The 22,687-nt window shown below is 43.2% G+C and overlaps 1 protein-coding gene across 6 annotated transcripts in view; it reads right to left on the reverse strand.

The window, feature by feature from the left end:
- The window catches only part of TACC2 (transforming acidic coiled-coil containing protein 2), a 225,765-nt gene that overhangs the window by 41,341 nt on the left and 161,737 nt on the right, over positions 1-22,687 (reverse strand). For all 6 annotated transcript variants that reach the window (XM_066622540.1, XM_066622536.1, XM_066622539.1 and 3 more), the window contains one exon: positions 4,622-5,972. In XM_066622540.1, the coding sequence (XP_066478637.1) occupies positions 4,622-5,972 (1,351 nt within the window). The remainder of the gene's footprint in view (positions 1-4,621; positions 5,973-22,687) is intronic.

Raw genomic sequence — 22,687 nt, forward strand, 5'->3', positions numbered from 1 at the left:
ACATATATAACATCCTGATATTTTCTGAGTACTTTGCCTTGCTCTTCCAGAAACTGGAACCTTACAATGCAGCAATGTGGTTAGGTGGGCCTTCCTCAAAACACTAGGTACCTTCAATGATGGTTTGTGTCAACAACACCCAGCATTTCTGTGCTGGAGCTTTAAAAAACTAGCTTTGCTAATGTCAAAGTCATCCGACTGGAAGAGTGGGGACAACATGGGCACTCTATCCCACCCTATTACCTAACCAGGTGGACTTAACCGCCCAATCAGATGGGAAAAGGAAATCATTAACAGTTCATATATGTGTAGCCTATTGAAATGTTTTAATACAAGACCTTGGCAGACTATTTCTAGAGTTGCTCTGCTAAACCAAACTGATTTGTATAATCGATTGAAGCATGACAAGAACATGTGCATAACTCCTATCAAACTAAGCAAAACAGACTTTGGAAGAACATGGTAAAATAGTACATAGCTTTCAGAATGACTGGGAGAGATTTTTCTTGGCAGCAAGTTTTCAGTGTTATTAACAGAAGACCCAAACAATCACAATAAAGAGATTCAACTTGAGAAATAATAAAAACGTCACAAAATACTGGCTATTGCAGCTCAGAGCTCAAAAACTGGGTCAAAGTGGACCTCCACTAGGAAGGAAAATGTTTTGCCAGACCTGTCTCCTGCAAAGGTGCTATGAAGCTGGCAAGAGCTGGTCTTCCAGTTGCTGGCCAGGAAGGAAGCACAACCCCCAAATCTACTATTTGATAGACTGGGATGGAAGGGTTCATAGCTCAGTGATTGAACATGGGCTGTGCAAGCTGAAGGTTCCAGGTGCCATCTCTGCTATCTCCAGGAAGGGCTGGCAAAGCCTCCTACCTAAAACTTGCAGAATCACTGCCAATCAATCAGGGTAGATAAAACTAAGCTACTGTATATGGCGTAATGGTCAGTATAGGGCAGCTTCTTATGTTCCTATATGCTGGTCTGCTCTGATCCATGGGTGCTTCTTTTGCTGGTCTCCTTTAAGTTCTCATCTCTGGACAATGTTATATGGTAGCATGCCAGCTAAATCTTCACTCAAGATTCTCAAAGTTACCAGTTCAAGACCCAACAGGGGCTTGAGTTTAAATGTTTTAACCTCCCTCCGAAGAAACAAATAATTATAAGTAGTCAGTGTAGCCCGGGGTCTAAAGAAAAGTACTGTATTAAAAAGAAGGCCTGATAACATAGGTGGGACCCCCCATATATTGCTCTGGAGAGAAACCCTATGGAAGTTTCAATCTTGAGAATTTGAACTGTCAGCAATCATTAGTATTTTTGATACAAAGATGAAAAAGAGGTGAGAACTGTCCCAGGTACATTCTGAAAAGCAGACAATGCAACAACCTTTGTGTATGAGTCTGGTCAGTCCTTGGATGGGAGAGGGCCTGGGAACACAATGTACCCTGTCCTGAGTGCCACAACGAGGTGGAAAAAAACTGGCTCATCACTCAGAGGTCATGTACATGCTTTGCATGCCATCGGCCCCTGTTGTCTCCAGGATGGGCAAGGAAAGACCCCTACTTGCTAGTCAGTGCTGATCTAGATGGACCAATATCCTAATTCAGGATAAGGCAGTATTATATGCTCAGGCAGACTGGAAAATATGTCATAAATACAGGTTCAGAAAAAGGGGTCCCTTGCCCAGGCACACAAACATTTGACAGTGAGAACTCATTTGGATAAAGGAGGCCTTTGAAGAGGCCCCCATGACTGCACCCTAAATGCAGGATGCAGCACATGCCCCACTGGCACAGCTATACCAGTGCTGGAAAGCGGGTTAGGATTGTGCCCTTTATCTGTTAAAATTTTAGAGCACTGAAGAAGTTAGTGTTTGCAAATCAATTACCTTCTTCATAAAAGCTCTAACGTTCTACTCGTTTTATATATTATTATTATTTTATATATATAAATAAAACTTCAAATCCACTGATATAACCTCAAGCAAGGGAAGTGTTCAGACACACCTTTAGAGACTTATTTCAGTTTTGGTGCAAACGTTTCTGGAAACCAAAAAGTGGTGCCTAAGATGAGGAACCAGGATAAAGCGACAGCAAAGACAAACGTGGGAACGTCATGAAGAGGTGACTACTCTTTAGTCCAGAATTTTTAAAAATGTGTCTAAACCCTGGCAAGTCTGTGCAAACTTGTAATTCAGTCTGCAGCTAGCTTTCAAAAATGCTTCTGAACAGATGAAGAAAGAAAGAAAGAAAGAAAGAAAGAAAGAAAGAAAGAAAGAAAGAAAGAAAGAAAGAAAGAAAGAAAGAAAGAAAGAAAGAAAGAAAGAAAGAAACCAAGCTGAATGGAAACTTGGGCTGCCATATGACCCAAGTGCAGGGACAGATGAATTGGGGAAGAAAAGCCACAGTGGGCAGCATATTACCTGCAGATTTTGGGTTGCAAGGTGTATAATAACACCTTGCCATCAACACTATAGAACACATTTAAAAAGAAAATTTATCCACAATTTCATACTTCATGAAGGTAAAATGAAGGTAAAATGCTCATCTACCCATCTAAGACAGCCTAAATGAAATCTCCAAGTACCAATAGCCCAACAACTTACCAAAGACCATCCTACTTCAACAAAGGCAAGAATTGTCAACTCAGTTCAGTAATATTTGGGGCTCCTTGGTTATATGATACATCTCAAATAAAATGCAAGGCACTGAAATGAGTAGAACAACTCCAAAAGCTGTCTTTTGCTTGCATGAATAGCTTCATTCATTTAAAACTCTGCAAAAATCACATCCATGTGACATAGGCTTTACAGATTAGCCCCTAATCCAGAGAGCGGCTCTCATTACAGAATCCATTAAATCTATCAACTAGATCTACATGCAGTCTGTGACAGAATATCTTCCAATTCCTTAACATGATGGAACTCAGTAATAATTTGATCTCAGACAGAAACCCAGCTAACAAAATTTAAACACCCAAATATCTCAGTTTAAAGTTAATCTAGGCTGCTGGTTATCAGGTTGCCCGTCACTGATTTAAACAGAAATAATTTCTGCTCAGCATCTTACCACTTATCACAAGATACCTAAACAAACTTAAGAAGTGAGAGGAACATCTAACATTCAGCAAAATCAAGCCTACTAACTACTGACAGGTTAAAAAAAATAAGAAGCATAAATGACTAGAGCAGCAGTTCCCAGTCTTTCTAGCACTGCAGCTTAACTCGCCCTCCACAGTTGGTCATGACACTGCTGGCCAGAATAACTTATTGGACATGCCTCCAGAGGCCTCTTTCGGGTTGTGCTAGGCTGGCGACTCACTCTATTGGCCTCTGTGTGCCTCAGAATAGCTGGCAGAAACGTCCAAAATCTACTTCTGGTCAAACCAGAAGTTACCTCAGAAAACTGAAGTCGCTTTTGGACGCTTCTGTCCAAAAAGTCATTCTGAGGGTCCACAGAAACCAACAGAGTGGGTTGCTGGTCTGGAGTGACCTGGAAGAGGCCTCTGGAGGCTCTTGGAAAATCCCAGCAACGTTGCTGTACTCCCGCCTTCTGGAATGGCTCCAATTTGGAGCCAAGCATTCCCCAGGGACAGGCAGGAAGGCCCAGGTTGCGAATGCAGCGCACATGGACCTGCAACCCACCAGAGGGTTGTGACCCATACATGGGTAAACCCTGGGCTAGAGTTTATCAAAGTCAATAAGTAAAAGGTCACTGTTTTTACAAAACTGGAACATAATGCTTCACAAAGGAAGAAAAATCCACAATCCCCTGCTAATTGGGTAAGAGGCACTTTTTCAAGTGGGTGCTCCTCTTTTATTTAGCAGGGGGAGAGTAACTGGCCCACCTCACCCCAGCAGTGTCTGTTCTAGTGGCTCTCTGCTGGCGTTGCATCTTTTTAGATTGTGAGCCCTTTTGGGACAGGGAGCCATTTAGTTATTTGATTTTTCTTTGTAAACCATGTTGTGAACTTTTAGTTGAAAAGCGGTATATAAATACTGTTAATAATAATAATAATAATAATAATAATAATAATAATAATAATAATAATAATAATAATAATAATAATAATAATAATAATAATACAGTAATACCTTTGTTAGGACCAACCAAAAACAAGGTGTCAGACACCTTGGAGGTTTCAACATACATGGGGGGCTTCAACCTTTCTTTGTTTTCTTCTTTTGCATAGGTGCATGCCTCTCTTCAGAGACTGGCTCAAGCCTGCATGAAGAACTCCCATCTTATGGTTTAGCAAACTGCAGATTGTTGGGGAACCTAAAATGCATCCCAACTATTTTCATTTATGTTTTGTTTATTTTTGTTACCATCTAGCATGAAGAAGAATTCCACCAGCTTTGAACGCTTGCTGTTTGACACCTTGTTACCTTCTGGTTGGTCCCAATAAAGGCATCCTCCTCCTTTGGATTGTGGATTTTTCTTCTAATGAACCAACACGGCCACCTACAATTTCATAGAGGAACCACCACTAGTCTCATTCACTTGTAATGTGCACATAAAAGCACAAACACATACACTGCCTAGTTTTAAAAATACTTTAGAAGGGTCTAAATACTGTTATTGGGGGCAGCAAAACAGAGTTGTTCTGCACTTCGACTTACGTCTTGAGTGGTGTCTTCTTCTTCTTTGCAGGTTTATTTAAGCCGTCGCCTTCTGTTCCGTTGATTTCACTGGCATTAGCTGGAATCTCAAAAGCAGCTGAAGCCTTTGTGGGGGAGCTAGTTACCTTTGAAGAAGGCCTGAAAGGGTCAACAGAATCCTCACACACATCCGGATCAAAAGTGTATGTTGCTGTGGTTTGCTGAGGCAGCTTAGGAGACTCTTGCATTTTGGAAGTGGAAGAAAAGGGATTGAAGTTGGGGTCATCCCATTTGTCAATATCAAATGTATAAGAGCCTTTGGGGATAGGGATTTCATTTGGATCAGCAGGTGCCTTGGTTGGGGTGGTGGGAGCATCATCAACCTTCTCTACAGTCTTCTTTGTCTTTGGCCTCCTGAGTGGCATTTTGGCACCAGGTTTTTTGCCCACTTTTTTGGGTTGAGGGCTGCTTTCCTGTTGTTCTTCCCCACTCCCTTTGTTCTCAGAATAATCAAATTCCAGCCTCACTGCTAAGCCCTTCACTGGAGGATCTTCTTGTCCCCCGGTGTCAGATGGTGTCACCTCCACAGCTTCTGGTGCTGTTGTCCGTAGAAGGGCTTTCTTGCTGACAGGGGGAGAGTTTTGTACTTGGCTGTTGCCAGCACTAAATGCACTAATCTCTTCAAAGTTATTTGGGTCAAAAGGATAAGTTGTCGCAGGAACAGCAGTGGGCTCTTCTTTCTCTGCAGCGCTTTGGGGAATCTCTTTCTCTGCAGAGCTTTGGGGAATCTCAATGCATGTGGTGGGTTCACTGGGTTCTACTCTCTCTTCAGGCAGGTTTTCTCCACTCAGATCAGCACAGTCTTGTTTGATGTCAGATGGTTCTGGTTCTTGCACTGATGGAACTTCCAGAGGTTTTTTTGCTAGCTGTTTTTTCTTTAAGGAAGCTGGCCTAGATTTCTTTGTGCGTTTAAGAGTACTGGAAGCACTACTTGAACCAGTACCAAATGTATCTGTTGCCGAACTTGCTGTCTCGTTATTACCAAGAAAAGAAGCTCCATCAAAATCACCAGCTTGTAAGCTAAGGGACCGAGACAATGTCGATCGGGAGATTGGAAGAGAATCTGTAGATTTTCTTCGAACATGTGCCTTGGAGTCACGATTTCTAGTATCCAGAGAGGTAGGATCTACAACTTGCAAAGAATCCACAATCTCAATGTTATCAAAATCTAAGTTGTAAGTCCCACTGCTAGCGATGGGCTTGTCTTCATCAAAAACCGTAGAAAATGAATGGGAAGGAGGACAGAATGGACTTTCTTCAACGGATTCAATATGTGAAACATCAGTTATGGATACTGTGTCAGAACAGAATCCTATGAAAGCAAAAGAAAAAGTGATCAGAAATGTCCAGCTAAAAATAGATAGGAAAAAAACCAAATATATTTACCAATCAAGAGAGTGCAGGCGATGTTTTTATGCAAGATCCTAGGGGTGCCATGTTGTGTGGCCTATGCAACTCTTTCTTTGGAAGCAGGACAGCACAGACTGGAAACCCTGGCATGGCTCAGGACTTTCAGATATTGGCTAAGAGTGTATCACAAGACAGATCAAACTAGCCTGATTTGGGGTCTCTTATCCGATTCCCCACTCTCTCCAGACTTAGCTCTTTAAAGCAAGAAAATCTGCTCTATGTGGCTCTCCTCAGATTTGTTAGGTGCGTTATCCTCAGTACAGGCCTATAGAGCCATGAAACAAAGGCTCCTTGACATTGAGCAACAGGATCTCTATAGTAATGCTTACAAAGTCTGCTCTCCAGTACATCTCCTTCTTACCTGTAAGGAGGCCTAAGTATTTTTACTTTCTGGAATGCCCCCAAGAACGAAGGGCTCTCTGCAGACGCGTGTGGCCTCTGGGAACCAAGTGCCTCTGGGAACTAAGTGCCAGGTAAGGCACAAGAGTTTAGCATCTGGGCGAGTTCAGCAGCAGGGCGAGGAGGCCAGGGCCCCATACACTGCCCTTCCTCTTCCCTTGAGAAGAGGGCTGCTATCCAGTGTACGGTTTTTAAAAGGACCCATAAATAAAACAACAACAACAACAACAAAAAAGCTATGCAGTCAGACAGCCAGCAGCAGGGTGGGGGCTATCCAGTGTTCTGCATTGAGTGCCACATGTATGATTATATGCCTCTGGGGCATAAGTCATGGGTGTGTCCTCGGTGCAAGGAGCTCCAGGCTCTCAGGGAACACGTCCGCTCCCTTGAAGCCTTGGTGGCCGACCTGGAGAAGCGCAGGCAGCCAGAGGAGGACCGTGGGGAGACTTCCGGGGACGATCAGGCTTCGTCCCAACCTCAGGCGTGCAGCTCCTCGGCTGCCCGGGTGGGAAGTCTCGGGACTGGAGGACGTCATCCTGGAGAGGAGGGAAACAATCCCCTAGGGGGAATCCCTTCTCCAGGGGATGGGCCCGTATCCGAGCGCACTCGGGATACTCCTCGGCGGGAGGGGGGTCGGGGGCTTCTTGTGGTGGTGGATTCGATTATTAGAAACATAGAGAGGGGGGTTTGCGACGGATGTGAGGACCGCATGGTGACTTGCCTGCCTGGTGCGAAGGTTGCGGACATCACTTCTCGTCTAGACAGGCTAGTAGACAGTGCTGGGGGAGAGGTAGCGGCTGTGGTGCATGTCGGCACCAACGACGTGGGCAAGTGTAGCTGGGAGGTCCTGGAGGCCAAATTTAGGCTTTTAGGCAGGAAGCTGAAAGCCAGGACCTCAAAGGTAGCGTTCTCTGAAGTGCTACCTGTTCCACGCGCAGGGCCAGCTAGGCAGGCGGAGATCAGGGGTCTCAATGCGTGGATGAGACGGTGGTGTAGGGAGGAGGGGTTTAGATTCGTTAGGCACTGGGGAACGTTTTGGGACAAGCGGGGCCTGTACAAGAGGGACGGGCTCCATTTGAACCAGAATGGAACCAGACTGCTGGCGCATAACATTAAAAAGGTGGCAGAGCAGCTTTTAAACTGATCCCTGGGGGAAGGCCGACAGGAGCCGAGGGGCATCCGGTTCGGGACTCCTCATCCCTATGGGATGAGGATGGGGAGGTTAGAGAACAACAAGACAAAGGCAGGGTAGGAGAAGAAATTGGGAAAGGTAGGGTGATGGGATGTGATAGACGGTTTGGCACAATGAGAGGATGCGGGGACAAAGGAGCGAATAAGCAGCCCATCCTGGGGCATTCCGTGTATAAATGCTTTTATGCGAATGCCCGAAGTCTACGAGCAAAGGTGGGAGAACTGGAATGTCTGGTGACAAGGGAAAATATTGACATAGTGGGCATAACGGAAACCTGGTGGAATGCGGAGAATCAGTGGGATACCGCAATCCCGGGCTATAAACTCTACAGGAGGGACAGGCAGGGGCGTGTTGGAGGTGGGGTGGCCCTTTATGTTAAGGAAGGGATAGAATCCAGCAAAGTAGAGATTGAAGGTGGGTCCGACTCCACCGTAGAATCTCTGTGGGTTAAATTACCAGGCTTGTGCAGCAATGTAATACTGGGGGCGTGCTATCGTCCTCCAGACCAGAAATCTGATGGGGACCTTGAAATGAGGAAACAGATCAGGGAGGTGACAAGGAAGGACAGGGTTGTAATCATGGGGGACTTCAATTATCCTCATATTGACTGGGTCAATTTGTGTTCTGGTCACGATAAGGAAACCGGATTTCTTGACGTGCTAAATGACTGTGGCTTAGATCAGCTAGTCAAGGAGCCCACCAGAGGACAGGTGACTCTGGATTTAATTTTGTGCGGTACGCAGGACCTGGTTAGAGATGTAAACGTTACTGAGCCATTGGGGAACAGTGATCATGCTGCGATACGTTTTGACGTGCACGTTGGGGGAAGAATACCAGGCAAATCTCTAACAAAAACCCTTGACTTCCGACGGGCGGACTTCCCTCAAATGAGGAGGCTGGTTAGAAGGAGGTTGAAAGGGAGGGTAAAAAGAGTCCAGTCTCTCCAGAGTGCATGGAGGCTGCTTAAAACAACAGTAATAGAGGCCCAGCAGAGGTGTATACCGCAAAGAAAGAAGGGTTCCACTAAATCCAGGAGGGTGCCCGCATGGCTAACCAGCCAAGTTAGAGAGGCTGTGAAGGGCAAGGAAGCTTCCTTCCGTAAATGGAAGTCTTGCCCTGATGAAGAGAATAAAAAGGAACATAAACTGTGGCAAAAGAAATGTAAGAAGGTGATAGGGGAGGCCAAGCGAGACTATGAGGAACGCATGGCCAGCAACATTAAGGGGAATAATAAAAGCTTCTTCAAATATGTTAGAAGCAGGAAACCCGCCAGAGAAGCGGTTGGCCCTCTGGATGGTGAGGGAGGGAAAGGGGAGATAAAAGGAGACTTAGAGATGGCAGAGAAATTAAATGAGTTCTTTGCATCTGTCTTCACGGCAGAAGACCTCGGGCAGATACCGCTGCCCGAACGGCCCCTCCTAACCGAGGAGTTAAGTCAGATAGAGGTTAAAAGAGAAGATGTTTCAGACCTCATTGATAAATTAAAGATCAATAAGTCACCGGGCCCTGATGGCATACACCCAAGGGTTATTAAGGAATTGAAGAATGAAGTTGCAGATCTCTTGACTAAGGTATGCAACTTGTCCCTCAAAACGGCCACGGTACCAGAAGATTGGAGGATAGCAAATGTCACGCCTATTTTTAAAAAGGGAAAGAGGGGGGACCCGGGAAACTATAGGCCGGTCAGCCTAACATCCATACTGGGTAAGATGGTGGAATGCCTCATCAAAGATAGGATCTCAAAACACATAGATGAACAGGCCTTGCTGAGGGAGAGTCAGCATGGCTTCTGTAAGGGTAAGTCTTGCCTCACAAACCTTATAGAATTCTTTGAAAAGGTCAACAGGCATGTGGATGCGGGAGAACCCGTGGACATTATATATCTGGACTTTCAGAAGGCATTTGACACGGTCCCTCACCAAAGGCTACTGAAAAAACTCCACAGTCAGGGAATTAGAGGACAGGTCCTCTCGTGGATTGAGAACTGGTTGGAGGCCAGGAAGCAGAGAGTGGGTGTCAATGGGCAATTTTCACAATGGAGAGAGGTGAAAAGCGGTGTGCCCCAAGGATCTGTCCTGGGACCGGTGCTTTTCAACCTCTTCATAAATGACCTGGAGACAGGGTTGAGCAGTGAAGTGGCTAAGTTTGCAGACGACACCAAACTTTTCCGAGTGGTGAAGACCAGAAGTGATTGTGAGGAGCTCCAGAAGGATCTCTCCAGACTGGCAGAATGGGCAGCAAAATGGCAGATGCGCTTCAATGTCAGTAAGTGTAAAGTCATGCACATTGGGGCAAAAAATCAAAACTTTAGATATAGGCTGATGGGTTCTGAGCTGTCTGTGACAGATCAGGAGAGAGATCTTGGGGTGGTGGTGGACAGGTCGATGAAAGTGTCGACCCAATGTGCGGCGGCAGTGAAGAAGGCCAATTCTATGCTTGGGATCATTAGGAAGGGTATTGAGAACAAAACGGCTAATATTATAATGCCGTTGTACAAATCGATGGTAAGGCCACACCTGGAGTATTGTGTCCAGTTCTGGTCGCCACATCTCAAAAAAGACATAGTGGAAATGGAAAAGGTGCAAAAGAGAGCGACTAAGCTGATTACGGGGCTGGGGCACCTTCCTTATGAGGAAAGGCTACGGCGTTTGGGCCTCTTCAGCCTAGAAAAGAGACGCTTGAGGGGGGACATGATCGAGACATACAAAATTATGCAGGGGATGGACAGAGTAGATAGGGAGATGCTCTTTACACTCTCACATAATACCAGAACCAGGGGACATCCACTAAAATTGAGTGTTGGGCGGGTTAGGACAGACAAAAGAAAATATTTCTTTACTCAGCGCGTGGTCAGTCTGTGGAACTCCTTGCCACAGGATGTGGTGCTGGCGTCTAGCCTAGACGCCTTTAAAAGGGGATTGGACGAGTTTCTGGAGGAAAAATCCATTATGGGGTACAAGCCATGATGTGTATGCGCAACCTCCTGATTTCAGGAATGGGTCAAGTCAGAATGCCAGATGTAGGGGAGAGCACCAGGACGAGGTCTCTTGTTATCTGGTGTGCTCCCTGGGGCATTTGGTGGGCCGCTGTGAGATACAGGAAGCTGGACTAGATGGACCTATGGCCTGATCCAGTGGGGCTGTTCTTATGTTCTTATGTTCTTATGGCGTTTACTCTCGCAAGATGTAACGTAATTCCATTTTAGCAGTTATTTGGCAGATATAGAGGTGTCACAGTTGCAGATAGAGTTTGTCCATGCAGGTAGGGGAATATGGAAACACTCCGTCACATATTATTATACTGTCCAACATATCAGGATCTTCCTCATAAGTTACTTATCGCCAATCTTGGCCACTTTCTTGGGTCAGAGTGAGGAGAATAAAATTACCTACATATTCAGTGGGGCAAATTAAGAGCTTTCTGGGGTGGTAGCTAAATATAGAAATATGATAATCAAGAGATGTATCTCCATGATGGTCACAAATGGTGAAGACGATGCAGTAAGATCTGGTTGGTTACAGCTGGAGGTGAACTGTCTGATTCATGCATCCCTCTATCCAATCTTTTGTTTTACACTATTTATATTTTAAACATGCCAATAAAAGTTTCTTGCCTTGTCTATATATTTACAGATTATCTGAAATTAGTTATTTTCTTTGCTTTTAAAATTGTCAGTTCATTCAAAGTGAACTTTAAAATCACTATAATATATGGGACATCCTTTCCTGAGTTCAATGCAGGAATAAGCAAGTTTTGTTCAAAAACACATACATTCATATATCCCTTTCCTAACAAATTCTAACATTCCATTCCCTTTTTTGGTTGTTCTTGTTGATGGAGGCAAAATATCACATTGATGTTCTCAGGCAATGATTTAGAATGAATCCATATTGTCTTTTAACTGTAAGAGATCCATCAGAACCCAATAGCCTGCGCATATTAAATTATGATAAATTATTCCAAAGTACACAATTTACCATTTACAATCAATTGTAAATTAATAATAAAAATATAAAATAATTGTTTGCATTCTGAAACCTTTCTAGAGTACTTTATGGCAAAAACCTATGGGGGAAATTTCAGGAAAACCCAGAACACTCTTTATCTTACAGTAGAGAACAGTAGCTCCTATATGCCAAAACAAACTTTTTTCATTTATTTAGAGGACTTATAACCCACCTTATGACTGAACGGTGTTCATGGCAGCTTACAATGGATTGCAATGATATCCATTTGAAAACAATTCACCTGCACATGGGAGTATTTTGGCATCACACTGGTATTTATTGGATTATTTATAGATGCCACTACAGCTGCACGTGTTGTTAAAGAAACTCTGAATCTCAGAACCATTTGGTGAACTAAGTCAAGAAGAAAGATAGTCACTTGCCCAAGGCCACCCAACTTCATAGCTAAGCAGGAATTTGGCCTTGTGTTTCTGAGTCCAATATTCTGACCACAATGCCACAGTAATTAATGTGAACCATCAGTATCATCTCTACTACATACTGTGGCTGCATGCTCAAGGTTGGACACAATTACATTTCCATTCTGCCCCCAAGCTGAAAATGGATGAGCCAGCCAAGCCTTTTTTCCCTGGTAATTACTTTACTCAGCATGTGGTCCAAGAAAGTCTCATGTAGGGATAAAGCCAACATGATATTTGCATTGTGTTCCATTATTCCAGTGGGCAATTATGGTTATTTCGCTATAGCTTCAGATTAAATTACTGGCCTACATTTATTTATGCAGAAAGGACTGCAAACTAGAACTTTTGAGGGATAATCACAACTTTTTAAATGGTACTAGAAGGGGAGAGGTAAGATAATTTTTTTAGTAACTCTCCAGCTTCTGTGTGCCAAAATGTTTGTAACTGTGTGGATCATTCATAATTTTTAGCAACTTCACATATGTTGAATATGCTAAATACTGCTTTTCTGAGAGCTTCTCCATCATGCTAATAAATGCACATCTAAAACACGTGCATATTACATGTTTCTGGTTATTTTCAGTATTTGGAAAGTCTACAGGTAGAGAGCACACATATCAAAGCCCTGGAGAAATGAGGGCTTTTCTCTTCTCCCCCACCCCACCTCCTCCCCTCCCGCACACACAATCCCCCACCATAATTGCAGTTAACCCCTCTCTTACTGCCCTTCCCTCCCTTTTCCCCACTTTCCAAAGTCCAGAATCAGTTGCTTCACATTATCCCTCTCTTCCCCCCACCCCAGTGAATCCTGCACTTGTTTTAGTCACATCTCCTCACTGCCCCTCACCCCACATTTCTCCAGTATGTGCTCAGTCTCACCTCTCTTTGCCAACACTTCCTGGCATATCAAAGCATATCATCTGATAACAATTTGATCACCTACTTCAAAACACTGTTCCTTCTTTCTAGAAACTACATACACTTCCCTCTCCAAGCTTCTTGTGAATTTCTTTAATTGTCATGTAATGATCTAAGGCTGCAATCCTAACCACACTTTCCTGAGAGTAAGCCCCATTGAACAAAATAGAACTTACTTCTGAGTAGACCTGGTTAGGATTGTGCCCTCAATGAGTTATATTATGAATTAAATTAATTAAATATTAATTAAATTTAATATTTAATAATTTAAATATTAATTAAATTAATTGTAACATAATAATGTAATTAAAAACTAGTGGTGGGCCTTGACAGCTTTAGTGCCTTGTCAGTGTGCCGTGAGCTGAAAAAGATTGAAAATGGCTGGATTACAAACTGGTTGAAACCAGGAAGCAGAGTGGGTGTCAATGGGCAATTTTCACAGTGAGGTGAAAAGCAGTGTGCCTCAAGGATCTCTCCTGGGACCTGTGTTTTTCAACCTGTTCATAAGTGACCTGGAGACAGGGTTAAGCAGTGAGGTGGCCAAGTTTGCAGATGACACCAAACTTTTCTGAGTGGTAAAGACCAGAAGGGATTGTGAAGAGCTCCAGAAGGATCTCTTCAAACTAGGAGAATGGGCGGCAAAATGGCAGATACATTCAATGTAGGTAAGCACATTGGGGCAAAAAAAATCAAAACTTCACATATAGGCTATTGGGTTCTGAGCAGTCTGTGACAGATCAGGAGAGAGATCTTGGGATGCTGGTGGACAGCTTGATGAAATGTACAGCGGTAGTGAAGAAGGCTAATTCTACACTTGGGATCATTAGAAAAAGTATTGACAATAAAACAGTTAATATAATAACCATTGTACAAATTGATGGTAAGGCTACACCTGAAGTACTGCATCCAGTTCTGATTGCCACATGTCAAAAAGGATATAGTGGAAATGGAAAAGGTGCAGAGCAGAGCAACCAAAATGATTACTGGGATGGAGCACCTTCCTTACAAGGAAAGGCTACAGCATTTGGGTCTCTTCAGTCTAGAACAGCCATTTTCAACCACTGTGCCATGATTGAGACATACAAAATTATGCTGTGGCTGGTCTGCAGGTGTGCCATGGGAGTTTGGGGGAAGATCATTTGTTAATAGGGCCATTGGGGGGTGTGAGCCCCTGCTGTCAGTGTGATGTGCCTTGACAATTTCAGTGCCTTGTCAGTGTGCCATGAGATTAAAAAGATTGAAAATCACTGGTCTAGAAAAAATGTGCCGAGGTTGGGCAGACATGACTGAGACATGAGACAAAATTATGTAGGGGACGGATAAAGTGGATCGGGGGATGTTCCTTCTCCCTCTCAAACAACACCAGAACCAGGGGCATTCACTAAAATTGAGTGTTAGGAGAGTTAGGACAGACAAAAGAAAATATTTCTTTACTCAGCGTGTAATTAGTCTGTGGAACTCCTTGCCACAGAATGGTGATGGTATCTGGCCTAGATGCCTTTAAAAGGGGATTGGACAAATTTCTGGCGGAAAAGTCCATCACAGGTTACAAGCCGTGATATTTATGTGCAACCTCCTGATTTTAGAAGTGGGTTACATCAGAATGCGAAATGCAAGGGAGGGGACCAGGATTCAGGTCTGTTGTTGTCTTGTGTGCTCCCTGGGACATCTGGTGGGCCACTGTGAGATACAGAAAGCAGGAGAAGATGGGCCTTTGTCCTGATCCAGCAGGGCTCTTCTTACGTTCCTATGAAACCCAACTGCTCTGCCATATGCTTGGCTGTCTTGGTCCTTCCCTCTAGAAACCTGTCCTCATACCTTGATTTGAACTACGTTATTTGCTTAAGGTTTCTTTGACCCTCAGCTACCATCTCTGGAACTGAATCCACATCCTCCCTGTTTATAATTATAATTGCGTTATTCACCTCTAGTTCTTGGAATTGGCAACCAGTATCCTTCCACCCTGGACTCTGAAACCAGACCGCTTGGGACAGTGACCTGCTGGAAATCCCAAAGCATATCATTCCAGCACAGGCATGTCCAACAGGTAGATCGCGATCTACCTGTAGATCGCGGAGGGGTCAGAGGTAGATCGCCAGCCCCACTTGGTTCCATCCCTCTAGCAGCTTGCCCCGTCGCTAGGAGAGAGCTCGTTCCAGCAGGTCATCTGCCAACCTGTCATGGACATCACTTTCAAAATTGTAAATTCAGTTCATGCAAGATCACTTCAAAGAAGGCTTTTCAATCTTACTCTTGATGAAGGGGCAGCGGAAATAATTTTGCACACAGATGTAAGGTGGCTAAGTAGACACAAATTTCTGCAAACATTTTGTGATTTGCTGAATGAAATAAGAAGTTTTTTGAAGGAGAGGGAAGATGACCAAGCAGAGTTGGAAGATGAGGAGTGGTTATGTGATCTGGCATTTCTCGCTGACTTTACAGGCGAACTGATATGAACCTTGAACTACAAGGTAAAAACAAATGCATTGGCAAGACGATGAGTACAGTTTCATCCTACAAGAGCAAATTTGAGCAAATGACTGACCTTGCAAACAACACTTTTGATCATTTTCCTAATACGCAGGACCATCTGGGACAATATCCAAATTTTGTTTTTCAGAACGAGAAGTATGTGACAGAAATCTGTTCTGTTATCCAGGAATTTGAAAATAGATTATGTGACTTCCAAAAAACTGGAACAGTTGTGGAGTACTTGTCATACTCATTCAAAGTAGATGTGGACATTAAAGAAACTGCAGCTGCTATCAGTAAAAACTACTCATTGAACAAGCCATCTCTTGAAAACGAAATATTAACCCTTAAAAATGACATTTTTCTCAAGACCCGTGCTGAGCAAGAATCATTTTGGAAGCTAGTGCCTAGAGACAAATTTCCCAACTTGAGAAGATGCACTAAAGCTGTACACTCCTGTTTCGGTTCAACTTATTTGTGTGAATCTGCGTTTTCCCATCTGAAAATGACAAAGAGTGCACAACATTCCAACATGACAGATGAACATCTCCAGGATTCCCTGAGACTGGCCCTCACGCAATATTCACCCAACTTCAAAAAGCTAGTGGATGAAATGCAGGCTCAGACGTCTTACTAATGAGCAAGAGCGAAATATTAAAGATTGTGCAAGATCAGCCTGGATCAATACTCGACCTAAATTTAACACAAATTTCTCAATAAAAGTTAAAGAAAGTTATTAAGACAGTTAAAGAAAGTTATTACTCAATAAAACTTTAAGAAAAAATGTACTTTCCATTTCCCCTCGCAGTTCTTACTGGATCTTCGTCTCTCTGTTTTGTTTTTTCTTAATTTGCTTGACAGCTGATCACATCCAAGTAAATGACAGAAGGTTCATTAAAAATGGGGGGGGGGAATCCTCCAACTTTATTGGGTTAAAATTTAATTTGAAACTTAATTTTCATGGTAGTAGATCACCGACACTTTTGGCCGGAAAAAGTAGATCACAACCTGTTTGAAGTTGGACATGCCTGTTCTAGCATATACATAAACCTTAAGCCCTAGTCAATAATGTACATATTAATGATTATAAAGAATACTAAATAAGAATGTTGAACATCTGCTATCACACTTTTCTTGTCCAGACTTGTTACACAATTAAGTCATTGTACCATAAAATGATTTACAAAAGTGTGATTAGTAAAACATTGACAGTTGAGTATCTCATTCTCTCACCTATGCCTGATGAGAAATATTTTAGGGACTGCATAACTCTACCATGGGTAGATTGAGTTTTGTGTAGAATAAATACATTTATGTTGAAAAAGCTACAACACAGAATTGAATTAGCAGGACAATCATATAGTGCAGCCTTTACTAGCCTGAATACTTCACTGAGGGCCCAGTCCTATCCAACTTTCTAGTGCTGATGCAGCCACAGTGCAGCCCTGAAGTTAAGGGAACTGATGTTCCTTTACCTTGAGGAGACCTTTGTGACTTCCCTCTATCGCAGGATGCAGCACATGCTCCGTTGGCACAGCTGCAAAGCTGGATAGGAATTGGCCCTGAGAGTACAAATCACATTTATTTAAAAATCTCCCTGAACACAGAAAATGAGCTTATCAGGCAAGAAACGAGGCTACAAGTCTTCCCGACATGCTAGGTTTTCCCCCATCCTCATCTCAATTCAAACTTTTAACCCAGGGTGGTATTGTTTTCCCAGTTCAAATGAATTTTAAGATCAACTTCTGCCAGTTTTTCAAAGTGCTAATAAATAACTGGCACATTTTCAAACAAACACTCGGGACAATCAGGAAATATTGACAATTGGCCACTTAAGAAAATATCTTTCTATCTGATTAAATAGGGGTATATAGTTGAGTTTCAGCAAATCCTCTGGGTCTGCAGATTACCTTACAGAACCTGTCCACTGAATATCAATTTCAAAAACCTTTATTAGGTACTGGCAGTCAGACAAAAAACAGACATACAGACATATTTTGAAAATGAACAAAGTACAAGTTTCTCAATCAGTCAAATGCTAAGGAGATGTGGTTGTGAAAATGATTTTTTCCCCTAGCAAAGGATTGTGTTTGGATTTACTCTTGTTACATGTTTTTTTAAAATTAAAATTACCCTTGCCAGCTGAGCTGCTGTTCACTTTTCACATAATGAGCTCATTCGTGGATACTGTTCAACGTACTGTTAAGAAGATACTGACAATCCTGTTAGGTTGTAGTGCTGCGATTTAACATTATTTAACTCGAATACTTTAGCTTAAGAGTCCAGTGGTTTGGTCTATACAAATGTCAGGAAATGCTAGAACTATTTTTGTACAGGAGTATTGTGACTTCAGCAAGGCTAAGATTTATTTTAATTGCCATCAATAATGATAAGATAAAGATTCATTCAGGCGAAATTCAGATTCTGAATGCAGGAAATTTTTTTCCAGGGCAATACTGTTTGCAAACAGTACATAATAGCAGTTATCTTTCTTTGAGGTTATGTCTATAACTGGTCTTCTTTTTGCATAATAACCCTCGCTAACTGGACAAAAGGCAGCTTTTAAAACACTAGTTCTCTTATATTTATAAGGGAGAGAGCAACTGTCCCTATAGATCCCAGAAAAGCATACTTCCCAGTGACTCTTTGCTGGTGTCTCTTGTGAGCTTTAGACTGGAATATGGAACCATTTTCTCATTGCTTTTTCCTATATAAATCATTTTGTAAATTTTCGCTGAAAAGCAGTACAGTGGGCCCTCCTTATTTGCAGGCTTGGCAGTGACAGATTTGAATATCTACAGATGCCGAACCTGCAGTTAGAGGGCTTCAGAGGGCCTCCTGGACATGACCGGGAGTGCCTTCCAACAGTGGTGTTGTTAGGGGGGGGTGCAGGCTGCACCAGGTGACACACCGGGGGGGGTGACTGGCCCTGGGGGGGTGAGGCGCTAAAACCGCGGCATTAGGAGCTACTGCATCATGCCATACACCGTTGGATGCAGAATGTCCAGCGGAATGCAATGCAAAAAACAGAATTGAAATCTCTCCTTTCATTCAAACGTTATGGCCAAAACACCAGAAAGAAAAAAATGAATGGATCCCTACGGAAAGTGAAAGTGAGCCTTATCGAGCGTTTACTCATGAGTAGGCATACTTGCCATAGTCCGTTGGAAAGGGCAGGCTGAGAGGAATCCAACAACACCAGGATGGTCACAATCCAATGAATGCAGCAAAAAAAAAAAAAAACACTGGAGGAGGTCCCTGCCTCCCTCCCAGCTGCGTCTATTGAGCCCGAAACAAAACCACATGGCTGCATTTACTCGCGAGTAGATGAACTTGCCTTAGTCCGTCAGAAAGGCTGAGAGGACTCCAAGGATGTCAGAATGGTCTTCATCCAATGAATTCAACCTCCAAAAACACCCGAGGAGGTTCCTCCCTCCCAAATGCGAGTCTATGGAGCCCTATGGAAAGCAAACTCAGCCACATGGTCATGTTTACCCACGAATAGGCAGATGTGCCTTGGCTGGTGGTCAGGCCAGGCAAAGGGGAATGTGAGAACACCACAATGGTCCCAATCTGATGGAGCTGGAGTGCAACAAATGCTCCAGAAGGCAGCCTCCGCCCCCCACTAAGAAGGACAAAAAAGTGGCTTGAACTGATAAGGGGAATGTTTTCTATTTTGCACTTGCAAAGCCAGGTGGATCTTTGTATTGATATGCTTGAAAAAGAAGAACTTTAAACTGGGCACTGGGGAGCACTGGAAATCTCACGAACTCTTTTTGGGGGGGGGGGGGTTTAATGCAGGCAGACTACAGAGTAAGCCCAATTGACCACTATGGGACTTACTTCAGAGTAGATTCACTTGGTGGAACAGGACTGGCTCCCCCTTATTTAATTATTTATTTTATTTTAATTTAATTTTTTATAATTATTTTAATTTGCTTGATGATGTCACTTCTGGCCATGACATCACTTCCAATGGGTCCTGGACAGATTGTCATTCTAAAAGGTGGGTCCCAGTGCTAAAAGTTTGAGAACTGCTGCAATAAGGTGTTAGTAAGTTGACACGGGGCGTGTGTGTGTGAGACTCTACAAGTTTTCAAAATCACTAAAATCAGAATTTGGAGGAATAATGCCATCGTGTTATGTATCAATCAATGTGTAATTTCATGCAGAATGCAATGAAACAAACCACATTGAAATATCTGTGTTCTAACAAAAGGTACAGCCAAAAAACCAGTGGAGGTGGGGCGATGGCACATCACCATACCCACCACCTAGGGTGCTGCCCCACCCACTGCACGGGGCGACGCACAGGCCTCCCGCATCGGGTGACGCGAATCCTAGTGACGCCACTGCCTTCCAATTATATTCAAGAGACCTTCTGAGACATGGGGCGGTCGCACACAGCCTTTCAGCACCTCAGAAGGCCTCCAGGATGCTTCTAAAAGGCACTTCCGATTTGCCGGTGTGGGCCCCCCACCAATTTCATTTTCCATGGAACTCACTATCCATAGGAGTCCTGGAATGGATCCCCTGCAGATACCAAGGGAATATACTACTGTATATCAAAATTTTTAATAATTACAATGTAAAAAAAAGGAATAGAAATGTCATGCCTTTTTTCAAGCTATTGATATTAGATCGAGTTGTTCCTTTCCCTCAACAATACCAAAAAACAGAACAATTAGGAAAAAAACCAAAACAATTAGGAAAAAATTCATTAACTCTACACACAGATATTGGTGGTATGCTAAGATCAGGCCCCACAGCTCCATCTTCAAAAGGTTATTATGCAAGCAGGAGTGTTGTATTCGCACAAGGGACTCCTCTGCAAGCAAAAGGGCTCTTTACATGAGCACAACACTTTGGCTGCTGGCAGAAGGATCTTCTGATAACAGAGTTGCACCCCAACAACCTTAGGATACAACCCACAATCCCTCATATTTCTGTAGTCTAGCAGAACTTGAACAGTTGAAGGATTAGGCAAATTATGTATTTCACTCACAATAGGGGAAATGGGCCAAGGTAACACAAATTTGGCAATTACACACAAACTGTTCATCTGTTCATATCTAACCATATGCTGCTTAACTTCTATGGCCTATATAACATATATGGCCTATATAATTTAAACATTTATATATACTTTTCTTGTTTGCATTATTCATTCATCTTCTGCAGGTCACTTAGTCCATTCCTCCAGCCCCTACAAATCCTATTGTGCCTCAAACAGCTTTTTGGATACACCACATACTGCCTGCCACTTAGAACCCATTATTCACTTAGACAAACCTCCAAGTTCATAGGGGGAAATATACTGCTATTGATGTTATTGAGTGAATTCATATGAAAGGGCATTACAAGGCAATCATTTTCCCAGTGCCGAACAGGACGTATCTCAATAAAAGGTATCTACCAGCATCAAGCTGCAGATTCAGTGCCTCTGTGCTGAGCTGGCCATCTGGACTAGCCACCAACATGTATTTGATAGACAGGTGGGGCCTCTTTATCCACCAATTTGACATCTGTGGATTTGCAGATTCTGAACCCTCAGATCGCTGCACTGCAGACCTCCCAAACATGAGCAGAACCTTGTCCTACTCCTGTCTGGGAGGTTATCTGAGCCTCAGAATACCAAAATCACTCTAAAAAGGCTCCAGGTGGCATTCTAAGCCTCAGCGAGGCTGCACAGCTTAAAATGGCTCTGGACGGAAAACCAAGAGCAAGACTCTGGTCACATTTGGAGCTCAGGTGGACTCCAATAACAGCATATTTTGCTATCCATGGTTTTTTGTAACCACAGGGTGGGAGGGGGGGGGGCTGGGAACAGAACAGATAACCAGGTTCCATCTATATAATACAAGCAAGTAAATTATACACAATGTTTGAGTTCTGTTAAATTTATAGAAGACTTATAGCAAATCTTCCATCTGGTGTGCCTGTCATGAATTCAGTTCAGTCAATGAGCAGCCACAAACTTGATGTCTATTACTTTGAAGTTTTTATTCTTGCAACAACATATGCCTTCTCCAGGCATACATTCCAGCAGGACCATCAAATTATTGGTAGGAAGAAATCAAGCTGCTGCCCTCCCTTTCAAATGCAGTCTCCCAGGGTAAGTTAGAGCATGACATCCTGAAATTTTGCCTGCAATACTGAAAGCACATGTATGGCTGGGAAAACACAGGCTTTTGTTATGGATAGCATTATGGCACTACTGTACAAGTTCTGCTATATGACTTAATGCAAAGAGAAAAATACTGTCAGAACCACCACCGCAAGAAGCCAAACAATGCAGCTTTGTGACTACAGAAAGCTGCTTAACATCCTGCCCTTTTGACACCAGAAGTGAGTCAGAAATGAAAGGAATGTTGCCCTTTCACTTCAAAGCAGCATCAACAAAGCGGGTTTACTATTCATGGCATTCAATTGCAGAAGCTGGAGTTTTGCTGTAGCATTAAGGGAGAAAATATACATCTTATATACAAGAGTCTGACAAGTATCAATCTTGAGACCACTACTGAGCTTTGGACACTCTCAGAGTCTGAGCAGCACAGAGTGCTTTAAGGGCTTAGTGCTTCTCATTTATGCCTATCTGCGCTATCTTCATGTTAAATTTTGTAGTGCTCTTTTGTGACAGTCTAGTCTCACCCCAGCAGCATCTTCAGAAGGTTGCAAACGGGCCTGCTGTCTTGCACAGCATGTTCTCAGCAAAGTGGCTTATGCTAGAAAGCAGCAATGGTTCAGTAAGAACTTGAGTAGTTTGTGGACTGCAGACGATGTTAGAAAGACATCTACAACATTTTTCTTATGCTCAATACAAAGTGTTCAGTGTCATGGGGAAGAAGATGAATGCATGTTCCATGTGTTTGTACATTCCATATTATCACATACTGAGTGTGTGGTAATAAAACAGCAAATTTTCAACCTTTTTCATCTCACAGCACACTGACAAGGCACTAAAATTGTCAAGGCACACCATCAGGTTTTTGACAATTGACAAGGCACACCATGCTGCCAATGAGGGGCTCGCATCCCCCATTGGCCCTACTAATAAATGACCTTCCTCCAAATTCCTTTGGCACACCTCTGGCCCAGAAACTACCACTGTTGACATATGCGTTCAGTTCATGCCTCTCAGTCACTACCCATCAATCTGTGCAGAACAGAATGCTGATCTGCACAAGATGGAGAATAAGAGGGCATG

The sequence above is a fragment of the Tiliqua scincoides genome, chromosome 3 (assembly GCF_035046505.1).
Source record: "Tiliqua scincoides isolate rTilSci1 chromosome 3, rTilSci1.hap2, whole genome shotgun sequence".
NCBI lineage: Eukaryota > Metazoa > Chordata > Lepidosauria > Squamata > Scincidae > Tiliqua > Tiliqua scincoides.